The following is a 20009-nucleotide window of genomic DNA, read 5'->3' as shown; positions in this document are numbered from 1 at the left end:
CTCGCAGCATCTTCGGGGGTTAATTCTGCAGCCGGCTGCAATAAAGGTAGCGGAGAGCTTCGGAGTTTCATTCTGGCTCTGGGGGGAGTTAAAGCTCAAACGAGCAGTGCCTGGCATTTTGCGGTGTGACTTTAAGGGACAGCAGAAAGTCATTAAGGTTGGACACTTTTAAGGCTCGGCTGCACTGGGTGCTAGGGCATCTTGTCTAGGTCATGCTGTGCCATGAAAGGTTGGACCAGATGATCGTTGAGACCCCTTCGAGCCTGGTGCTCTGTGATTCTGTGGCTCTATGTTTCTATGAACTTCAGCACCTGTATGTGTAAGGACCATTAGCCTCAGTCTCCATCACTCAGAAGCAAACTTAGTGGCAGATACTACTTTGTGTTCATTGATTTTCGACCTTCTGAATATCCCAGTGAGCTGGAGGGAAGAATATTCCCTGAAAACCAAATTCCTAAAATGGGGGAAAAATCACATTAAATGCATCAGGGTGAGATATTCACTGAAGAGATAATAACTATGATGCTTTCAGTGCATGCCTGTTCTTGTGCTTTATTAGCCTAGTTCATCTATATTGATTATATCAGGGCTGTCTAGAGGGTTATAGTTGAGCATGCATTTAAGCAAGCTGCTGAGCTGGGACCTTAAGGTACACACATTTGTGTCCTCAGAAGGGGGAGTATGTCCTGAGCATGGTCTTTGGTCAGGGAGAGAGTTAATAGTAGTGAAATGTTGCCAACTGCTTGGTTTAGTGGAATTGTGCTGAGAGTTTTCCGCCTTTCCTGGTATGCTGCAGAGGAATCGCAGAGGGCACAGGCTTTAGGAGGTTCTTTTGTGTTTCGTTACCTAACCCCAAGGTCACCAAATGCACGAGGTTCTTTGTAGTGTTATAAGTAATAAGGTCAAATATAAGGCAAGATTAAAGCTCTTATGTCTTTGCTTTCCCGAATGTATTGTGGGGAAGGGATTTTTTCCAGCAGTACCATTAGAGTTGAGTTTGCAGGTAACTTACTACACCTCAGCCCTTAGGAACTACAACTGCAGCAGTGATTTAAATAGATATAGGGCCTCTGTTATATCCCTGAGAAATTACTGGTTTATAATTATATATATATTTATTTATATATATGCACACACACAAATATATATATGGGGGTTTTAACCTTTAGTCCTTTCTCTTAAGTCTGTAGTAGGGTACAAGACATGGTTTGATTGGTGGTTACCTTTCTGCAAGCTTATTTTTGGCTTTGTTTTTTTCAGTGCTTGAAATACATTAGGTCTCATTTGCAAAGCTCTATTTCTTGGTTTGTAGTTACTTATAAGTGCTGACCTTGAATCTATGTGGATAAAATCAGCTGAAAAAGGCCCAAATGCTTTCTAAACTGAATGGAAATCAAATCACCTGGAAACCCATCTGCCTCTGAGGCAATACCATTGGGTGTGTATGGGTGTGAAGTTGTATCAAAGGGGAGTTTGCCCCTGCCGGGTGGGAGGGGTAATGCAGAAGGATGTGGGTGCCAGGTAATGGTCTTTTCCCCTATGCCATGTTGGCATCCTGCCTTCAGGCAACAAAAGGTGTCCAAAGGCACCTTTCTTCTCACCCTGTAGCTGTTGCAGTGTGGTTTTGGCAGGCATTTTGCCTTTGGTTTCACTAAGAGTGGACTCATTACCATGCAGAAGGGCCTAAAATTACATCCTCCAAGCAATTAAAGCATTGTAAGACCAGTGGCCTCACAAGGCTTTGGTTCAAGTCAGTTTGAGCCATAATGCCAGGGATGCCTGTCTTGAAGTATCCTTTCCTTTGAGGTTTACAGCTTGTGGTGGCTTCTTGGCGATATCTTTGAAACGTTGTTGGAGGATGCTACTGTTAGCCTGTCTGCAAAGAAATTCCCACTGGGAAATGGCCAGGATGTAGAATAAAAAGAACATGGACATAAGGGTGGGAATGAGGGAATGACACATGGTAGATTCACAGCTCTGGAGGGAAGGGCATGACATTGAAATGAATGCAAACTGAGAGATCTCTTTCTGGGATCTCCTAGTGCCTAGTGAAGAGTGTCAAGGACCAGTCAACAGGCCTGGAAAGACCAATACCAACGTTTGTTGGCTTCAATAGGGAGCCAATGTAGTAGGGTGGGAGAGGCAGCCAGCTTCTCTGGGATGCACGAGAGGATGATGATGAACTTGCCAGAGGCCGTCCAGTGAGATATGAATGCTGTAAATTTTCAGTTCATTCAAGATGCCTACAGGGCTGTGCCAGAGCTGATGGTGCTTTCCTCAGGGAAGGTTCTCCGCATCCCAGTTCTGATGGTGCTTTCCTCAGGAAAGGGTTTCTGCATCCCAGTTCTGATGGTGCTTTCTTCATGGAAGGGTTTCTGCATCCCAGGCAGAGACTGTCCTCAAAGTGAGGAGGCACTGCAGCTCCTTGGAGATATCCAGTACCCTGTGGATGATTTTCTTTCTAGTTATATGGGAAGCCAAGGTTACAAGTCCTGAACAGAGGAGGGTCTCTGAGATGGGTTTATCATCAGAGCTGTGGCTTGTAGCTGGGCTGTTGGAGAACCTGCTTGGGGTTGTCTTGCAGGAGAGCTGATCTTCCTTGTAGAGCTAATTGAGCAGGCATTGGAGCAGGGAGCTGAACCTGGATCTCCTGCAGCCTGTCATCCATGCGCTCTTGGGCAAGACCTCGGAGCTGCAAAGCTCTGGTGACTCCATGGTCAGGGTTAGGCCTTTGGCCCATCTACATGTTTGATAGGCCTGGAAGTTGGTTCCTTGGGTCTCCCCAAGGATGGGTTGTGGTCATTGCTGTGTGCCCAGGGCTGGCAGCAGTTGTGTGCTGAGCGGGCACTGGGTGACAGAGGAGCAGCACCCAGGGCTTGGAGCCAGCACCAACGTATCTGTTGTTTAATAGTTTGCTTGGTTTTAAAGCCAAATCTTTGTCCCTGGCACCATTCTCATTGATTTCCAAAGGGTATGAATTTGGCACTTGATTCACATGAATTAATTTTCTCCCTGCCCCTACTTAAAATAACAACAGATCAATATATTGAATTCATGTGGCTTATTTGACCCTAAAAGTCATAGTCCATTTCTAAGTGACGCTGTGGGCAGTGGAAGCCACAACTTTACCTTTCCTACACAAGAAAGTGAGTTATGATGCAGCTCATGGATGTCAGATCTCCACTGTAATTCATGGCGTTTTTGAAGAACACTCATGCATATTTACAGGAGCAGTCTTGGTTTAGAAGGCACAGATTAAGTGCCCTGCAGTGCAAAACACCTAAACACGTTCATTACTCTCACCATTGGTATAGATGTTACTACAGTGTTTCAAGGAGGAGGATAATATATGAAGGAATATATGGAGAAATATAACCTGTACTGGCAGGATCTCAGAGTAAATCATATGTCTTAATTAACTCAATCCTTTGCATCATGCACTCAGCCATAATTTAATGAGATGACACCTACTTGCTTAAAACCTCATTTTCCCTCTTAAACACCCTTTCCACAGATCCATTTGGAATGCACCTGCCAGCCTTATGCTTGAAGACAGGAAACTCCAAATTCTCCCCATAAATGAAATGTTGCCTGGTAATTACCAGGGACAAGACTATGCTTGATGCAGTTATGGGATGATTAGTGAGTTTGGCAATACGTTTTGCTGCCTCAATCTGTCTGTTACTCCTCTCGATGTTCCAGCCCTCTGTTCCTTGCTAAGTCGTAGTTTCACTCCTCAAGTCCTGATGCTGAACATTAGATATATTATAGGCATTTGGAAGCTGTTGTTGGACCTGCCATGTCCTTAGAGTGAATTTCCTCTCTGTTTCCTTGCAGGCATCTTTCCCAGGGAACCTGCACCTAGTGATGGTTCTGCGTCCCACGGGGTTTTTCCAGCGCACCTTCACTGACATTGGGTTTCGCTTCAGTCAGGAGGATTTTCTGCTCAAGTTACCGGTATGGGCATGCAGAGCTGTTGTGTCTGTGTGTGATCAATGCACCTCGGGTCAGAGGGTGGCATTGTCACACTCTGCAGGCACCTGTATGTGGAGTCACCAGAGTGTCCCTGCCAGAAATGCTTTATTTCCACCAAATCGGTCTCCATCAAACCTCTCCTTTAGCATTTTTCATCTTCCCTTGTGCAGTTTGCTCCCCACCAGAGTACCATGGCTGGTGGGCTTCTCAGCCTGTTCTCATCCCCCCATATAGGCTGCATGGAGGATAAAACCATGCTCAGGAGTTTGATTAATGTCTAAAAAGTCAAAAGACATGTGCAGTGAGGCTCTTGTGAGGAATTCCATTCCATTCATATACCATTTCCATCTTGGTATAAACTCCATACTGTCATCATGTCGGTGTTTGTTTCTAAAATAGTGACTGAGATGGTGCTTTATGCTCTTTGAGGCAGAGTTTCCACGGCTTCTAAAGCCACCTTGATCATAGGACATAATAATTAAGAGGACAGTGCATTTATGGAGCCTCAGTTGATGCAATTACAAATGCATAAGGCAAACTAATGTTTTCCTTAGGAAATAATACAACTTTGACAAGCTTTGCGTTTTTCCCTCTAAAATGAATGATTGCCATTTGCACAGTCCTGAAAATTCATGATTTATCCCAGGGCAGATCAAGACATCCAAAACCTCATGAATATATATTTGTGTGAAGCACACTTCATAACTTATTAAAGCGTATATATATTTTTCTAGATTACTGGTCATTCCTTGCAAAACCCTGCATTACTTCTGCTCCCAGCTCTGTTCTGCAGTTGGATACTGCAGCATCAGTCTGTGTTTTGCATTCGAGGAAGAAAGCACTTGCGAGATCAGGGTTGGCTTATCAGAATGGTCAAATACATCCAATAAAAGCCATATTAAGCCATAAGCACAAGAAGAAAGCCATTCTGTAGAACAGTATTTAGAGCAAACCCAGTTTTTAGTTACACAAACTCTTCTTAGGCTTGATTTGTGTATGGCTAGAAGTGATGCTCAACCAAGTAACGGTGTTGCCTTGCTTGTAGGTTGTTATGCTGAGCTCGGTGAGCGACCTGCTGACATACATTGATGAACAGCAACTAACCCCAGAGTTTGGAGGCACCCTGGAGTATTGCCACAGCGAGTGGGTTATCTTCAGGACTGTACGTACCAGGGCTGAGCATTGGGCTCTTGGGTGTTTGGGATGGATGGAGGAAGGTTTTCTGTAAGGCAATGAGTAATGGGTAGCTGGAAGTGACCCCTGATGCCAGGTGCATTTCTTGTGTCATATTTGCAAAGGAATCAAGTGGCATTAGGCACTTGATGGGTTTATAAAGAAATTAGATAATGAACTCCCTCCTTTTGAAACTGCTCCCTAAAGATTTGTCATTTTAAGTCTTTATTAAAATTGCCTTAGTGGTAGATATAAAAATAGGCCCTTTTTTATATATATAATGGTTGTTTCATGTGATTAATATCACAAATGTGTTTGGGAACCAGAGCAATGAGACTACTTTCTGCATGCTGACCAAATACAGAGGATTCAGATGATTTCCTGTATCTTTTTTCTTCTTTGCAAGGATTTTCCTTTAATATTGCCAGGAATGAAGTGTTTAATACCCTGAGCTGTTCCTTGCCATGTGTTTCTATGCTTGCTGTAATATTAGTTTTAACTGCAACTTTGTCTCCCAGATTGTATCCCTGCCTGTGGTAGAGGGGTTGGAACTAAATGATTGTTAAGGTCCTTTCCAACCCACACTATTCTATCATTCTATGCTTAATGGCAGATTGGTTTCCCAGTTACCTTCCCAACAAATCACAGCACCAATGAAAAATATACCAGCCATCCTAATGTCCCTTGTCCTGCAGCATCACCCACATGAGCAGATGTGGAGCTCAGCATAAAGGCAAAAGCACAAGACATTGTAGCTGGAGTAACAGCACTATTGTGCCATGAACTTTGTGATGGCTTGTGTAGTGTGTCCAGAGCTCCCACTGCTTGCCTGGGATGTGTTCAGAGGTACCAACAGCACTCATTTCCATCCTACTCTGTCCACTTCACCTTCATTTAGCTCCCTCCCTTATCGTCTGATGAAGCTGCGGATGAGGTGCCCGTGGTTCCATGCTGCATTGTAACTTGCCCTTTGGGCTTGTAAAGCTGGAAGCATCCATCACCAAGAAGCCAAATACATCTCCAAAGGCCTGTGACCTGGAGGTGGTTCCCAGTGTGGTTTAACTAGAGCACTTAAAGGGATTCAGCTCTGGGACCCCCAACATAAGGACATGGAGCTGTGGGAGCAAGTCCAGAGGAGGCCATGGAGATGCTGCGAGGGCTGGAGCAGCTCTGCTCTGGAGCCAGGCTGAGAGAGCTGGGCTGGGGCAGCCTGGAGAAGAGAAGGCTCCTGAAGGGGAGACCTGAGAGCAGCTCCAGTGCCTAAAGGGGCTGCAGGAAACCTGGAGAGGGGCTTGGGACAAGGGCCTGTATGGACAGGCCAAGGAGAATGGCTTTAAGCTGCCAGAACAGGGGAGACTGAGATGAGCTCTTAGGCAGAAGCTCTTCCCTGTGAGGGTGCTGAGGCGCTGGCACAGGGTGCCCAGAGAAGCTGTGGCTGCCCCATCCCTGGCAGTGTTGAAGGCCAGGTTGGACACAGGGGCTTGGAGCAGCTGCTGCAGTGGAAGGTGTCCCTGCCTGTGGCAGGGGTTGGAGCTGGAGGAGCTTTGAGGTTCCTTCCAACACACACGAATCTGGGATTCTATGATATGTGTCTGTAAATATGTGAGATGGATCCTGTGGTGGCTTCTGCCATACCTCCATTATGTAGCAGGAAATAATCTGATAATGCATAAGAATAGGTAGCAAATGCCAAGTATCAGGTGTCTTTGCCCAATATAGTTCTGTTGTGGGTTCAGTCTGCGCTATGAGTCACATCTTGGTGGCCGCCACCTGATGCACCACAGCACGCATCTGGACATCCTACCCACCTTTCTCACATCAAGCTCTTTCCTTCCCTGTAGATCCAAGCCATGGCTCTTTGTTCTCTACTAATGAGCTGTAGGAGCATCCCAAATCCCATGCTGATTGCAATTCTCATCTCCCACCAGGCCATAGAGAGTTTTGCTCTAACCGTGAAGGAAATTGCCCAGATGTTACAATCCTTTGGCACGGAGCTGGCAGAGACTGAGCTACCAGATGACATGTATTCAATTGAGCGCATCCTGGCCCTGCGCACAGAGAAGTACTACCAGCTCAAGGTATGGAGCAGCAGCGTGTTTCCTGCCCCTGTTTGCACAGCAAGGTGGGATCTCTGCCTTCCTTCCATGTGTGTGTGTTGACAGACAAGATGAAACATGACATGACTTGTTCTGGAGGTTACCCATCCACTGAAGCAGATTACCCTGCCAGCATCCAGCAGCCTGTCTCCGCTGCCGCCTCCTTGCTCTTTGGTGTCTGTGCTGTGCTCCTCCTGTGGGATTTGCATGTCTCACTGGCAGAGGGCGGGTGGGAGGCTTCATCACCTCTGTGTCTGTGCTCCCGATGGCATTCCTTTTGCTTCATTCCCATGGCTGGAGAAAGATGCATGCGGAGATCATTGGCACATCTGGAGGAGCGGTTTGCCCAAGGACCCTGTGCCTGATGCCACTTCCCTTGGGGGGGATTACAGGAATGGTGCTGGAGAGCACCCGAAGTGAAGACTTTGTGTGAGTGCACAGCACAGAGCACTCAGGATGTGAATGAGCATGAGCCATCATGTTTTGTCTTAAATAACATTGGCTTCTTTAATATTTTAAGGTTAATATTGTGGTAGGGATTAGGGGAAGCTTTAGTGCCCCCAGATGCTGTTATGTCAACCTGTTGTCTTTGCTGCTCCTGTGTCTTCCTGGGGACAGCAGAAGCCTATCATCAAACCCTCACTTCAGAAACAATTCCCTTGTTACTAGCCTTGCTGTGTGGCTGAAGGATGAGCTCCTTTGCTGTATGACAGTATTAGTTTCCATCAGTCAAAGAAGTGTATCTATTCTCATTTATAATCACTTGTCATTGACATGACTGTGACTTCGCAGAAGGCTGCCTGTAAGAAATAGGCAGAATGACATCCGAAGTGTGCTGTGAGTAGGCATAAATGCGTGTGTGTGTAGAGAGTCTCTTTATAGATACTGCCAATAGTCCTTTATTCTTTGAGCATGAAGAGAGCTGTGGTGTAAAACAGCAGCTACATATATTGCAGTAGGACTTACAGACTGAAACTTCATGCTTAGGATTACATCTGAAGTGTAGGGAGCAAACACCAACTACACAATGGAGACCTGTGTATAAACCAGTCAAGTAACACACACTTTCCTCTGTGCAGAAATAAACTATGTCCTGTGTTTTCATTTGCATATAAAGCACAGCAGCACTCAGTATAAGGCATCTGTTGTTTTTAATGCCTCATCTATTAATTCCAAGTATCAAACCCACTTCTTGGCTTTTGACTGAAGTGAAATCCACTGGACTTATTCTTCTCTTCCCTCTAAGCCCATGAAGGATGAAAGCAGATGAGAAACTGTGTCCAGATTGTGGTGACAGCAAGACACAGGGTTCTTGTCTCTCCCATGACAAGCCCAAGACTGATACAGCTGATTCCTGAGTCCAGATAATGAGTAGATCAGAGTGATTTCTGTAGCTGTGATACTGAACAGGAGCAGGTTGCAAACACAGTGACAAAAATGGCAGAAATTAATTAAACAGAGTAACTAAGAAATGAACCTCTTTGATAAACTGAATGGGAAGAAATTAAGTTCACATCTCTCTGATAGTCAGGCCATTATGAAAGCTTTGAATCAAAAGAGGAGTGCAGGGCTCTGGGGAGGGGGATGTATGAGGATGAAATAACAGCCACCTGCAGTCTAAAGCATGCTGCAGAGTTCCTCATCCCTTCTGGGTCTCCTGCATGTGGTAGTGTCAAAAGGAGATGGGGTTTTGCCTTGTGATTGTCTGCTGAGATGTTTTAGTGACAGGGATGCAATTTGGCAGTGGACACACTGTGTGTGGGAGAGGAGAAGCTCCCATGGCCATGTCCTTCTGCTCCTGGGCTACTACCCTGAAGATGCTGTTGTGTTTAGGTTGCTGTGAGCTATATGGGGCAGGCAGATGCTTAAGCAAGTCTGTGCTTTCTGAATCTTCTCCTTAAAGTGGTTTTGCCATTGTCTCTCTTGCAATAGAAATGTGCCCATCTCCCAAGGTGGACTGTCACTCCTCTATGAGCTGGCTGCCCAATGGAGCCATCAACAGGTTTCTCCTTCAGGGCTTCTTCATCCACTCCTATTCCTTCCTCCTGACCTCTATGAGTGGTCTTTTTCCTGAAAATAAGTGACTAAATGCACCTGTTTGTATGGGGCTGAGCCCAGCACAGCACAAAGCACCTCAGCTGATGCTAGTGAGCACACCAAGGCTTTAAATTGTCTCTAAGTGGAGTCTCATTGACAGTGTTGCTTCTACAGGTATAGGCTCCAGTAAGTGATGCCACACGGTCTCAGTCCCAGTTTTATCCCACTATGGGATGCTCCTCTTACAACATCCTGTAATGACCTTGATGGAGAAGCACAGCCTTCAAGCACAAATACTTGCTTGAATGTATGAGCTTGTAGACAGGTATCTAATACCAACTCACCTGCTCACCAAGGAGGACCCATAGTAATGCTGTCCTCCTGCCTCTTGAATCCTCTAGTGGCCTGATGTTTTCAAGTGTGCCAGTTTCCACCCAGCTTGGTGAGCAGTCTGTGGTTCAGCCTCCTCCAGCTCCAGGGGCTAAACTTACATTAAAGGTCCTAAAACATCTGCTGGGAGTCCTTTGTTCTGATGGATGCCGGTGCTTCATTTCATACAGAGAAACTCAGGTAGGAGAAACACAGCATGACTTATCCTCACCTCAGCAAATGACTGAGAACTGTTTTGCATTATGCAGGAAGATATAACAGCAGTCACAAAAGAGGGAAACTTGCTTTTGAGCAGTTTTGAAGAGCCAGACTCTGGGGAATGCAGCCAGGACCAGCCCCGTGAAAGGCCTGGAGACTGGGAGACTGTGAATCGGTGAGTCCACCAGGGTCCTGTGTGCCTGTTTTGCTCAAGTGGTTTAAGCACAGGTGTGTTGTGTAAATCACCTATCAAACAGGTGAAGATAATCAGGGTTTTGCTCCAGACCCATTGAATTGCTGGTAACTTTTGCCAAGTAACTTTGACCTGCTCTGATTTTTCCCCCCCACTGATTTGATGAGGCTGTGGAGCAGAGGCAGAGTTCTCCCATTCAAAGCCAGGTTGGATGGGGCTTGGAGCAGCCTGGTCTAGTGGAAGGTGTCCCTGTCCATGGCAGGGATTGGAACTGGATGAGCTTTATGGTTCTCTCCAACTCAGAACACTCTGGGATTCTGTATTGCTCAGATAAATAGAGATAGCAGCAACTGCTGCACACAGGTGCTGTCCTCTGCAGTGATGATTCCATGGACATTGTCTCTGAGCTCCTCACAACTCATGTATATGCCTCTGTTAACTTCCTCCCAAGAGCTTGGGCCCAGAAGACCTGAACATGCACTTTCTAGGGCTTGTCCATCTCTGCTTGTCCTTTGTTCCAGCCCTGTCCTTTTCCTGTGCTGCAGGTTACTTGGCCAGCTGCGTGAAATGGAGACTGCTTTTGATGGCTTCTGGGAAAAACATCAGTTAAAAATGGAGCAATATTTACAACTGTGGAAGTTTGAGCAAAGTTTTCAAGAGGTATGATCGAATCCACGCTGCTGGGTGTGGAAGGAAGAGCTGGAGACAGAAAGGAGTGGAGATGAGAGAAGCTTTTGTACTTTTCATTTTAGGAGTGTTTGATTCCTGCTGCAGTTCCTTGGCTCCGGCAGGGCTGGCGAGCTTCGGGAGACCACTGTACTTCCTCATTCAGAGCTAATTTAGCTATCCCTGCCCTGCAGCCACCGAGATTTTGCTGATAGAAGCATCTTTGAGTTCAGTAATTAGTTCTTGGACAGGAGTTTTATGCTTGGATTTAGCAGTCTTGGCTAAAGTGGGATTGAGTCTGAGAATGATTTTCTGCCTGTGCTTTGTATCCTCTTTGCAGCAGTCTTCTTCTTTGTGTCTAGGTCAAGAATGCCATTGAATTTCTCATGGGGCAGCAAGCAGAGCTGCCTGACACTGGTGACAGTGCCCTCCAAGTAAAACAAAGGCTCAAAGACTTGGCTCATTTCGATGGTATGGCTCAGGTGAGAGAATCTTTCCTAGAAAGAGGCACTAATGAAACACAAGAGGCACGGTCTGTGTTTGGGGTAGGAGGTGTTTTCTGACGTTAGTGTCATCTTTTGGGAAGTGGCTGCATGAAAAGGATTGATTTTGTGTCTTTGCTGTGTGCAGAAATGCTGTGATCACTCCGCAAGCCAGAAACAGGCCATTTAATTATCATAGTTAAAACAAATCGCTGAGCCACCAGGAGAATCTAGAGCAGATAAATGTCTGAACATAGGGGAGGCGTGGGATTTAATGAGCTGGAAGAAGAATTATTTATATGCAAAGTGCTTTAGCAGTGCTAATAGGCAGAGACTGGTTACCAGGCACATGGAGAAGCAAAAAAAGTTGCTATCTTGATGTGTCTGTGATTTGAACACAACATATGGATGAAGAAAGACTAAGAGATGCAGGGAAGAGTGAAGAGAGATGATTCACAGGAGCCCAATGGAGGATGTGACTTCTCTAAAGGGATGTGCTTGGCAAGTGGGTCAGGGTGAGTGGAGAGATCCTGAAGGATCTGGAGCTAAGGCTTTCTGGCCATATGGATGAAATGTGTGTGGACAGAGGGGGAACAAAAGGCCAGGCAGGGTGCAACAGGGCAGCAGTCCCAGCAGAAAGCCAGCCCTGGAGAAGACACAACCATTGCACTGACAAGCACCAAGCTTTGCTGCAAAGGGCCTAGTTTGTTTTCACCATAAACCTTAACTGCCCAAGCTGCCTTAATGCTTATGAGCATACTGTGTTTAAACTGGAAATGATCCACAGGTTTTTATAGAGTGCAGTTCCTTGGGATGGTAGCAATACATTTCCAGCATTGCTAGTTTGCTGAGGAGCTGTTTTCGTCTTCATCCTCTTTTTGGGTAACAGGTTTTTTTTCCCAGCTAATGGGTGGCATTTTATCCTATGTAAGCCACCTATTCTGCCTACTAACGGCAGTCATCCCTATGGGTATCTGAAACGTGGGAAAGGGGAATGGCTTTAAGCTGCCAGAACAGGGGAGACTGAGATGAGCTCTTAGGCAGAAGCTCTTCCCTGTGAGGGTGCTGAGGCGCTGGCACAGGGTGCCCAGAGAAGCTGTGGCTGCCCCATCCCTGGCAGTGTTCAAGGCCAGGTTGGACACAGGGGCTTGGAGCAGCTGCTGCAGTGGAAGGTGTCCCTGCCTGTGGCAGGGGTTGGAGCTGGAGGAGCTTTGAGGTCCCTTCCAACAAGAAACAGGTCTGTGATTCTGTGATGCTCTGATTCTGTGTTGTTATGTGTAGATATTTTGATATTGATAAGTGTGCAATCCGTTCTCTTCCTTTCACTGAAGGATCTGATAGGAAAGGCTCAGGTGGTGATACTACATGGACACCAGCTAGCAGCAAACCATCACTATGCCCTCAACTTAATCTGCCAGCAATGTAACGAGCTGCGGCACCATTCTGATGTCTTGTCTGATGAGATCAAAAGGAAGCAGATGCGACTGCAGAAGACCCTGGATCTCCATACCCGCCTTCAGCAGGTAGAGTTCAGAGACACCGGGCCTAAGAAGCAGATATTAGCTTCTCCATGGGGTTAGCATCTCCACTTCTTAGCTGGGAGCATCTGAAAGCTGCAGCTTTGCTTCAGCAGTTCATAGTAGTAAAGTGAGCCGCAGGGATTGGAGGAGTGCTTCACCCCTCACTTAGCTGGTTAATAGCAAACAGCTACCTGCTGCTGCTGTGAACAGTCAGCAGAAAGAGATGGGCATCTCTTCAGAACACCAAAGTTCAGCTGCTGCCGTTGGTCATGATTTCATTACACATCCATCTGTTAATTGACTTTCGAGGTTTTTACACTGAGTGCAATAGAAGGGATGCTTTTGGATAAATGCCAGCCCATTTTTCTTAGAGATTTACGAAGAATGAGCAGAGCTGACTGTAAAATGAGGTGACAGATTGGTAGATAGGCACAGCTGCTGTGTGCTAGCATGGAAGTGGAGTCGTGTGGCTTCAACGCTCCTTGATATCTTAATCGGCATCAAATACTCATTTAGGGAAATTCACGCTAATTAGGCCAGAAGGCACAGGGCTGTAATATGCTTGAGGCTATTAAGAGAAGCAGTGAGGTTTGGCCCTGTCCCATTTCACTGGTCTGGGGGACTTGAGATTTGTTTTACCTCTGTGTGTTCACCTCAGTGTTGCCCTAATGTGTGGGGACAAGGCCATTCATTCCTCAGCAGCCTCCTGGCTGCAAGGCAGTCTCCTCTCTTGGGCTTCTGGCAGTCCTGACTGGTGCTAGTGGGTAGCCCAGGGGCTCTGCTGGAGCATGCCATGATCCTGCTCTCCATGGTCTCCCTTCCCGTTCACAGATTCTCTTGGCTGCCCCATCCCTGGCAGTGTTCAAGGCCAGGTTGGACACAGGGGCTTGGAGCAGCTGCTCCAGTGGAAGGTGTCCCTGCCCGTAGCAGGGGTTGGAGCTGGAGGAGCTTTCTACTAATCAAAACCCAATAGCTTTTGAGGTCTTTAGGAGTACTACTTAGCTCCATATTGAACATACAGATCTAGTAAATGATATTCCTCACGGCAACGTTGGTTTAGCAGGGGTACCACTGATAGTCCCGTTCCCTGCGCTTGCCCTGTGCTGTCCCCAGGCTCTGCAGTGCTGTGATGAAGGTGCCTACCTGCTTGCCAACCAGCAGATGGATAAGTGCCAGTCTAAAGAAGGCGCTCAGAAAGCTCTCCAGGATATAGAAAGGTTTATTGAAAGCTCTTCAGCCTACTTAAACTATGATCCCCAAGCCCTACACTACGATTTTGAGTCAGTCTTAACATCAGAACTAAAGGTAAGCAACCCCTCCGTGTTCCTTGTGACACAGCATAAAGCAAGTGAGTGGGATTGTCAGCTTTATAGTCCTCTGTTTGGGGTCAAAGTGCAAAACAGTGGTAGTTATTTGATCACAGGAGCCTCTTTTCACTCTCTGCAGTGCCAGATACAGTCAGTGCAGGTCAAGCTTGAAAACGTCCGAAGCATGTTTGAGAACCGTCAGTCTTGCTTCAAGAAGCTGCTGGATAAACACGTGCGGCCCGTCCAATTGGTAGCCCCAAGGCCAGAAAATCCACCCAGATCAAAATCACCTCTGTTCTCCCCTAAACATGGTAAAATACTTTATGTTCATGGTGTTTTCAGATGATATTTTTGCTTTGGAAGAGGAAAGCTGAGGATGGTTTTGAGAAACCAGCTCAGCCGTGCTGGCTGATACAGAATTGTTGTGCAATGCTGAATGTATATGAGATGATTTATTGTCTTCCCAGTTTTGTCCCCTACCTCATGTGGGAACACGTTTTGTGCTCCCATACGTGTGTGAATAATAGGGCTAGTTGCTTGGTGTTTATTTTCACTTCCTACTCAGTGAAACAAGGGAGCTGTAAACAGTGTGTGCTTCCAGTTCTGCTTTACTAGCATCTTACTGGGCTGAACACTGGTGAATTAGTACTACAGGGAGAAAAGGCAAGGTTTATAAATGCATTAGCACACCTATTCTCTCTGACTGTCTTGAGCTGGAGCTGACATAGAGGTAGGCTGATGTTTATAAAGGAGCTTGGAGAGATGAGGAGCTCTAATCTCATGAACAGAATTGAGCCTGATGCTTAATACCCTTTGATTCCTCAAGGATGTCTTCCTTAAATCCCAATTGTGGAATAATTAATGCCCATAAAAGTACAGATTCTGGTTGAGCTAAGGTCACTGAATGTTCTGCCCTGATTTTTGGTAATGGGATATGGCACAGTGTTAACTTTAAATGATAACATTAAAGCTTCAATCCCTGGCAGTGTTCTGAAGTAACATCCATGTATTTTAAACCAGGGACATGCTATGTTTTGTGGGAATATTAAGTTCATTGATCTGACTGCAGAAAGCAATGAAACATTTGTGTTTTAACACAGAACTTTAATGATGAATTAGTGAATATTGGTTATGGTGAACTGTAGCAGGTATCATGCAACATTAATTGTGGCTCCAGTCCATAATGTGAATAGCCAAGCTAGTGGAGGGATGGGGATGAAGGTAAAGGCAGTGAGGGGGATAAACCAGTTGAGATGCACGCCAGTGCAGCAAATTAATCCCAGATTTCCTCTTCCCAGGCTGATGCCACCTTCACTAGACCCTGCTGCCTTCTGAACCCCTTTCCTCAATGACAGAAAGTGCTCTGGGTCTTTAAACAGGAGTATTGCCCATTACCTAACAACTTACCCAGCTTTCTAGAAACAGGAAGGCATTAGGGAGGAAATACTGACTTAAAGAGCAGGGGTAAAGGGTGGCCACCTCCATAGGATGTTGTGAGACCATCATCAATTGGCTGGACTCATTTAATGCCTTTATGGGATGCACATTCTTCTTGCAAAGTCACTCAGTTGCCTGGAAAGCACCGGTATTTTCCATTAATCCTCTTCCTGAAAGAGATGATCAAGTGTGTTGAAATGAGCATAGCCAGCAAACAGGGAAAGACAAAAGGCTCTTCTTTGGATAGATCATGCAGAGAGAGCATTTAATAGGACCTCTGTTTGATATGAAACATCAAACTGCTGTGGCCCTGCTGGTATGATGTGCAGTGTCAAAGACACATGCTGGGCTCTGATGGGAGTGCTTTGAGATGGATGGGTTTTATGGCATGGATTGAAACCAAACCACCTCCAAGCACGGTACTTTTGTCCTCTTTTTCTTTCTTTCCTTTGTTTCTCCCCACACACCCCTTCTTTTTCTGTCTGAGGACAGATGCTTCTGCTTTCATCCCTACCCTGGATTTGAAGCCTGTCTGATAAATGTGGGTTTAATTTTGAAACCACTTTTTGGGGAGCAATAAAAGAGTAAAGCTATCCTATCCTGAGCCATAAACCATAGTGAGATGTGCAGAAGTGGTACAGGAGGCTGCAACAGAGCCCTAGTGATGAAGTAAATTCACTCCTGCAGCAGAGCACTGAGCTACAGCTGATGACCATCTCCTGTCTCACTTCCTATCGGTTGTTCCCTTCCTCCCAGTGGGATCACTGGCAAGTCCTTGCTGCTTTTGGGTCTTTCTGTCTGTGATGGGTCACACCACAATGTATGTTTCCAATCTGCTCTCCAGCACCCACATCTCTCTCCTTCCTCATGCGATGTGTTTAGATGTGGAGGTCTAAGGCCTTGTGGTGTGATAATACATCATAGCTTTATCTTACAGTAGCCCCGTGTGAAGATGGGGGCTCTGCTTTCCTTGAGGGCTTGCATTCCTCTGCATCCGTTTTTCTTCCTACATATTCTGTTTCACAAAAGATGGCTCTTCACTTTCAGATCTCTCCAAACCTTCAGTGTAGACACAGCTTCTGTTGCATTTGTATGTGCTGTGATGCCTTTTTCACCCTAATGGAAAGACAGTTCATTAGTCCAGTTAACCTTTTATTTTTCCTTTTCTAGCCTCTTTTTTCTATATGTAAAGAAGGTGCATGTTGCACATCAGAATATGTTCAGAATTTGGTGCAGCCGCTGGCATGTGGAGCTGTCACTGAGACTGGAGAAGTCCATTATTGCTGGGTTTTGTTGGGACAAAAGACCCTTTGGGTGAAGAGTTGTGACACTGACTACTCAGGATTAAGAAGTGTTTGAAAGATGCTGTATAAGTATTATAAATCATACAGTTATTTATTAACAATAGCAATAAACTCTTCTAAGGTGGAGAAACAGTTTATACAGCTGAGCATCTTGCCCCACATTCATAAAAAGACTTGAAACTGGTATCCTAGTAGCCTCCATTTATCCCAGTAGATGCTCCATCCCTGGTAGTGTGCAAGGCCAGGCTGGGCAGAGCCTTGGGCAACATGGTCTAGTGTGAAGTGTCCCTGCCCATGGCAGGGGGCTGGAACTGGATGTTCTTAAGGTCCTTTCCAACCCAAACTATTCTGTGATTCTATTATTTTATGATTCTCTTATTAGCTAACTGATTATTCCTTCTTAAAACACATCCCATTTTTCTTTGTGACTTATTAGTTTCCATGCGAACCATCTCATTTGCTATAGACGCACATGACACCATTATGTTTTCTTCTGCCCAAGGTGTGGATTTTAATTCCAGTTTGAAGTTTTCATTTGATCTCTCTCTTCCTGGGAAGAAAACATCAAGAAAAACCCCAAGTTCTCGCAAGGTAAAAACTGTTCATGAAATCTGAATGCATTTTATGCACTGAAGAGCTGAAACCCACCTAAAAATTGGTTGTATTTAGGCTTTGGATTTGAGGATGCTCTTTTTTGTTTCCTTCAGAAACCCAAACGAACCCTAAACCTTTTCATATCCGTATGGTTTAGTTGGATTATTCCAGTACCCGAGATCTATCTGGGATTGTTTTTCCAAGTCATAGAGACTGATTTCCTATGTGTTATTTCCTGGGTTTGTTCTTTGTATAGCAGAGGTGTCTGTCACTGCACAGGAAAACTGCCCATCTGCTGATGTTTCTCCTATGAACTACTGAATTATGCTACCAGTGTTCCCAGATATTATGTAGCAGAGCATTTTCTGGGAATATTTAGCTGTCCATTATGTGCTATGCCCTTTGTGTGTCTCAAAGGATTTCTTAAAAGGAATCATATTCCATCCTTTCCTTAAGAGTTCCCATGCCAACATCAGGGGCTGGACTCATCTTGTCTCTGCATAACCTCCCTGCGGCTCTTCCCAGTGCATCCCATTTCTCTTCCAGATTGAAGTCATGCACGACTACCAGGAAAAACGGAATTCCTTGCAGTACTTTATTTCAGACAGTGATGACAACTTAGATATACTAAAAGGGTAAGTTTTAATCCCGTTTACATCACTCAACATGACACTTACTTCTGGCCAGTCCTTGCCCCATCCGTGTGTTCCTTCAACCGGACATAGGGGTCATCTCTTGTGCTTTTACCTGTTTTATCATCCCTGTGTTGGTTGTTCATGAGATCACACTGTGGTTTGGGCTGGTTGACCTGCACCATGGGGTTTTTACACATGTAAAGATGATATAATTCTATTTCTCTCTGTATTTTAGCCATGTCATAAATGAGCTTATAGAAACGGAGAGGGTGTATGTGGAGGAGCTCTTCACTGTTTTGACGGTGAGTCACTTCTTCAGGTTGCTCATTACAGTTCCCTGGTGGCTTGCACAGAACAGAACCTGCCACCCGCTCAAACCAAGCAGAGATGTGGTGGGGCAGGTTTCCACCAGACTGTCAGATCCCAAGCTAGTCATAAATGTTCATGTTTCCTCTTTAGGTTTTCTTTGTTGGAGGCATCTGCAGGAACAGTTGGTGTCAGGATGAGCTTTTCATCCCGAATGAGGGAGAAACCTTCTGTTTGTACACAGAAGCACTGGTTATTTACCAGTGCCTGGGGAAATGTACAAAAAGCTGTGATTTTTGTAACTGTTCCTTCATTTCCTTTACCTTTTGGAGACAAAGAAGCTTGTGTTTTCTTCTTGGGAGAATCCTGTCCTGAGTTTGTGAACATAGAACACATGTTTCTTTAGAAACCAGCTTATAATTTTTCATCCTGCCATTTTAGACATTTCTAATGTCTTCCAAAATAGCTCTTGCTGATGGCCAAACCAAGCTGGCTGTTAAATAGCTCTCCCCCTTCATGTTTGACCCAGGAGCAAGCAGGGTATAAATCAGTCAGGCTCCAGGTAGTTACATGTAATTGCTCTGCGCTGATGTTTGTTGTGTTGAATCACTCTCTGTGTGATAAAGCAGTTGGCAAGCACACAGATTTATTGCTGTGCATGTCGAGTCTAGATAGAGAAATATAGACACATAGACTAAAGCTTTCTGAAAATAGTGTTTCCTTTAAAGGGGGCAGCCTGCTTGCTGTGGGTACATAGAAATGACTAATTTTCCAGAGAGTTATCTTCTCCTGCATCCTTAATCAACTACAAAATGCCTGCTTAGTATAAGGAATACTGATTCCAACCACAGTCAGTGTGAGTGATTAATTTGGAAAGCCAGAGAAGATGTGCTGTACATACTGAATAAATTCTTGTGAACATTCTTGTTGCTCATGTTAAAAGGGCCTCGGTTCTTAGTGTGGCTTTAGTTCTCTGTGCAATGCTTAGTGACTAGTGTGGCCAGCTTGAGCTGTGGCTAATGGCCACTTGATGTCTTCTTTGCAGTGATGGTCCTGAGCTCTGGCCATGCCTTCTCCCTTACCCTACAGTTAGGATGTTTACCTATTTTGGTGATGTTTTTGCCATTGGTGTGATGATGTGATGTTACCAAGGGGAACTTTGCATTACTTCCTACTTCCACCCAGCAGCTGAGAGCGCAGTGGTGTCGCTTCCAACTCCTCCCTGGTTTGGGAGGCTGTGATATCAGGAGGGTTAGGGAGCCACAGAGGACAGAGATCCTGAGGCATCAAGGAGTGCAAGACCCAAATGCTCAGCAGGTCTTATACAAGAGCAGGAAGCCTGTTGATTTTGATATATGATCTCAAGCTGCCTCTGCCTTGTGACAAGCCACCTCATGCACTGGTTCTCGTAAGGTTGTGTGTAACTGTATACCCCAAACATGTTATCACTCCCCTGTTCCATGGTCATAGTAGCAGATGTGTTCAACCCAGACAACTGTTCCTCTGGGAGCTCTCCCACAGCCAGGACATAGCAAGGAGAGAATGGCTGAGATTTGCCTTTGGTGAATAAAGAGCATCTCTGCAGTGCTGGCCAGCCCCATGCGAATCATCCTAAGCCGTTCCCTGCTGAACCACAACCGTTGTTTCCAGGGACTGAAAGACAGGGGTTTGGATACAAAAATAGGGAAATAAAAGG

General features: G+C 45.5%; 1 protein-coding gene across 1 annotated transcript in view; it reads left to right on the top strand.

Annotated features, from left to right (window-relative positions):
- MCF2 (MCF.2 cell line derived transforming sequence) overlaps nt 1-20009 on the top strand; it is a 55493-nt gene that overhangs the window by 19174 nt on the left and 16310 nt on the right. The window contains exons 5-16 of the mRNA XM_034063644.1: nt 3838-3957; nt 5021-5137; nt 7077-7226; nt 9920-10044; nt 10608-10722; nt 11091-11210; nt 12542-12733; nt 13844-14035; nt 14177-14348; nt 17281-17369; nt 17919-18007; nt 18243-18309. Of these exons, the coding sequence (XP_033919535.1) occupies nt 3838-3957; nt 5021-5137; nt 7077-7226; nt 9920-10044; nt 10608-10722; nt 11091-11210; nt 12542-12733; nt 13844-14035; nt 14177-14348; nt 17281-17369; nt 17919-18007; nt 18243-18309 (1548 nt within the window). The remainder of the gene's footprint in view (nt 1-3837; nt 3958-5020; nt 5138-7076; nt 7227-9919; nt 10045-10607; nt 10723-11090; nt 11211-12541; nt 12734-13843; nt 14036-14176; nt 14349-17280; nt 17370-17918; nt 18008-18242; nt 18310-20009) is intronic.

The sequence above is a fragment of the Melopsittacus undulatus genome, chromosome 6, assembly GCF_012275295.1.
Source record: "Melopsittacus undulatus isolate bMelUnd1 chromosome 6, bMelUnd1.mat.Z, whole genome shotgun sequence".
Classification (NCBI taxonomy): Eukaryota; Metazoa; Chordata; class Aves; order Psittaciformes; family Psittaculidae; genus Melopsittacus; species Melopsittacus undulatus.
Note: the sequence above shows the minus strand (reverse complement) of the source record. Positions and strands in the feature narration are given on the sequence as shown.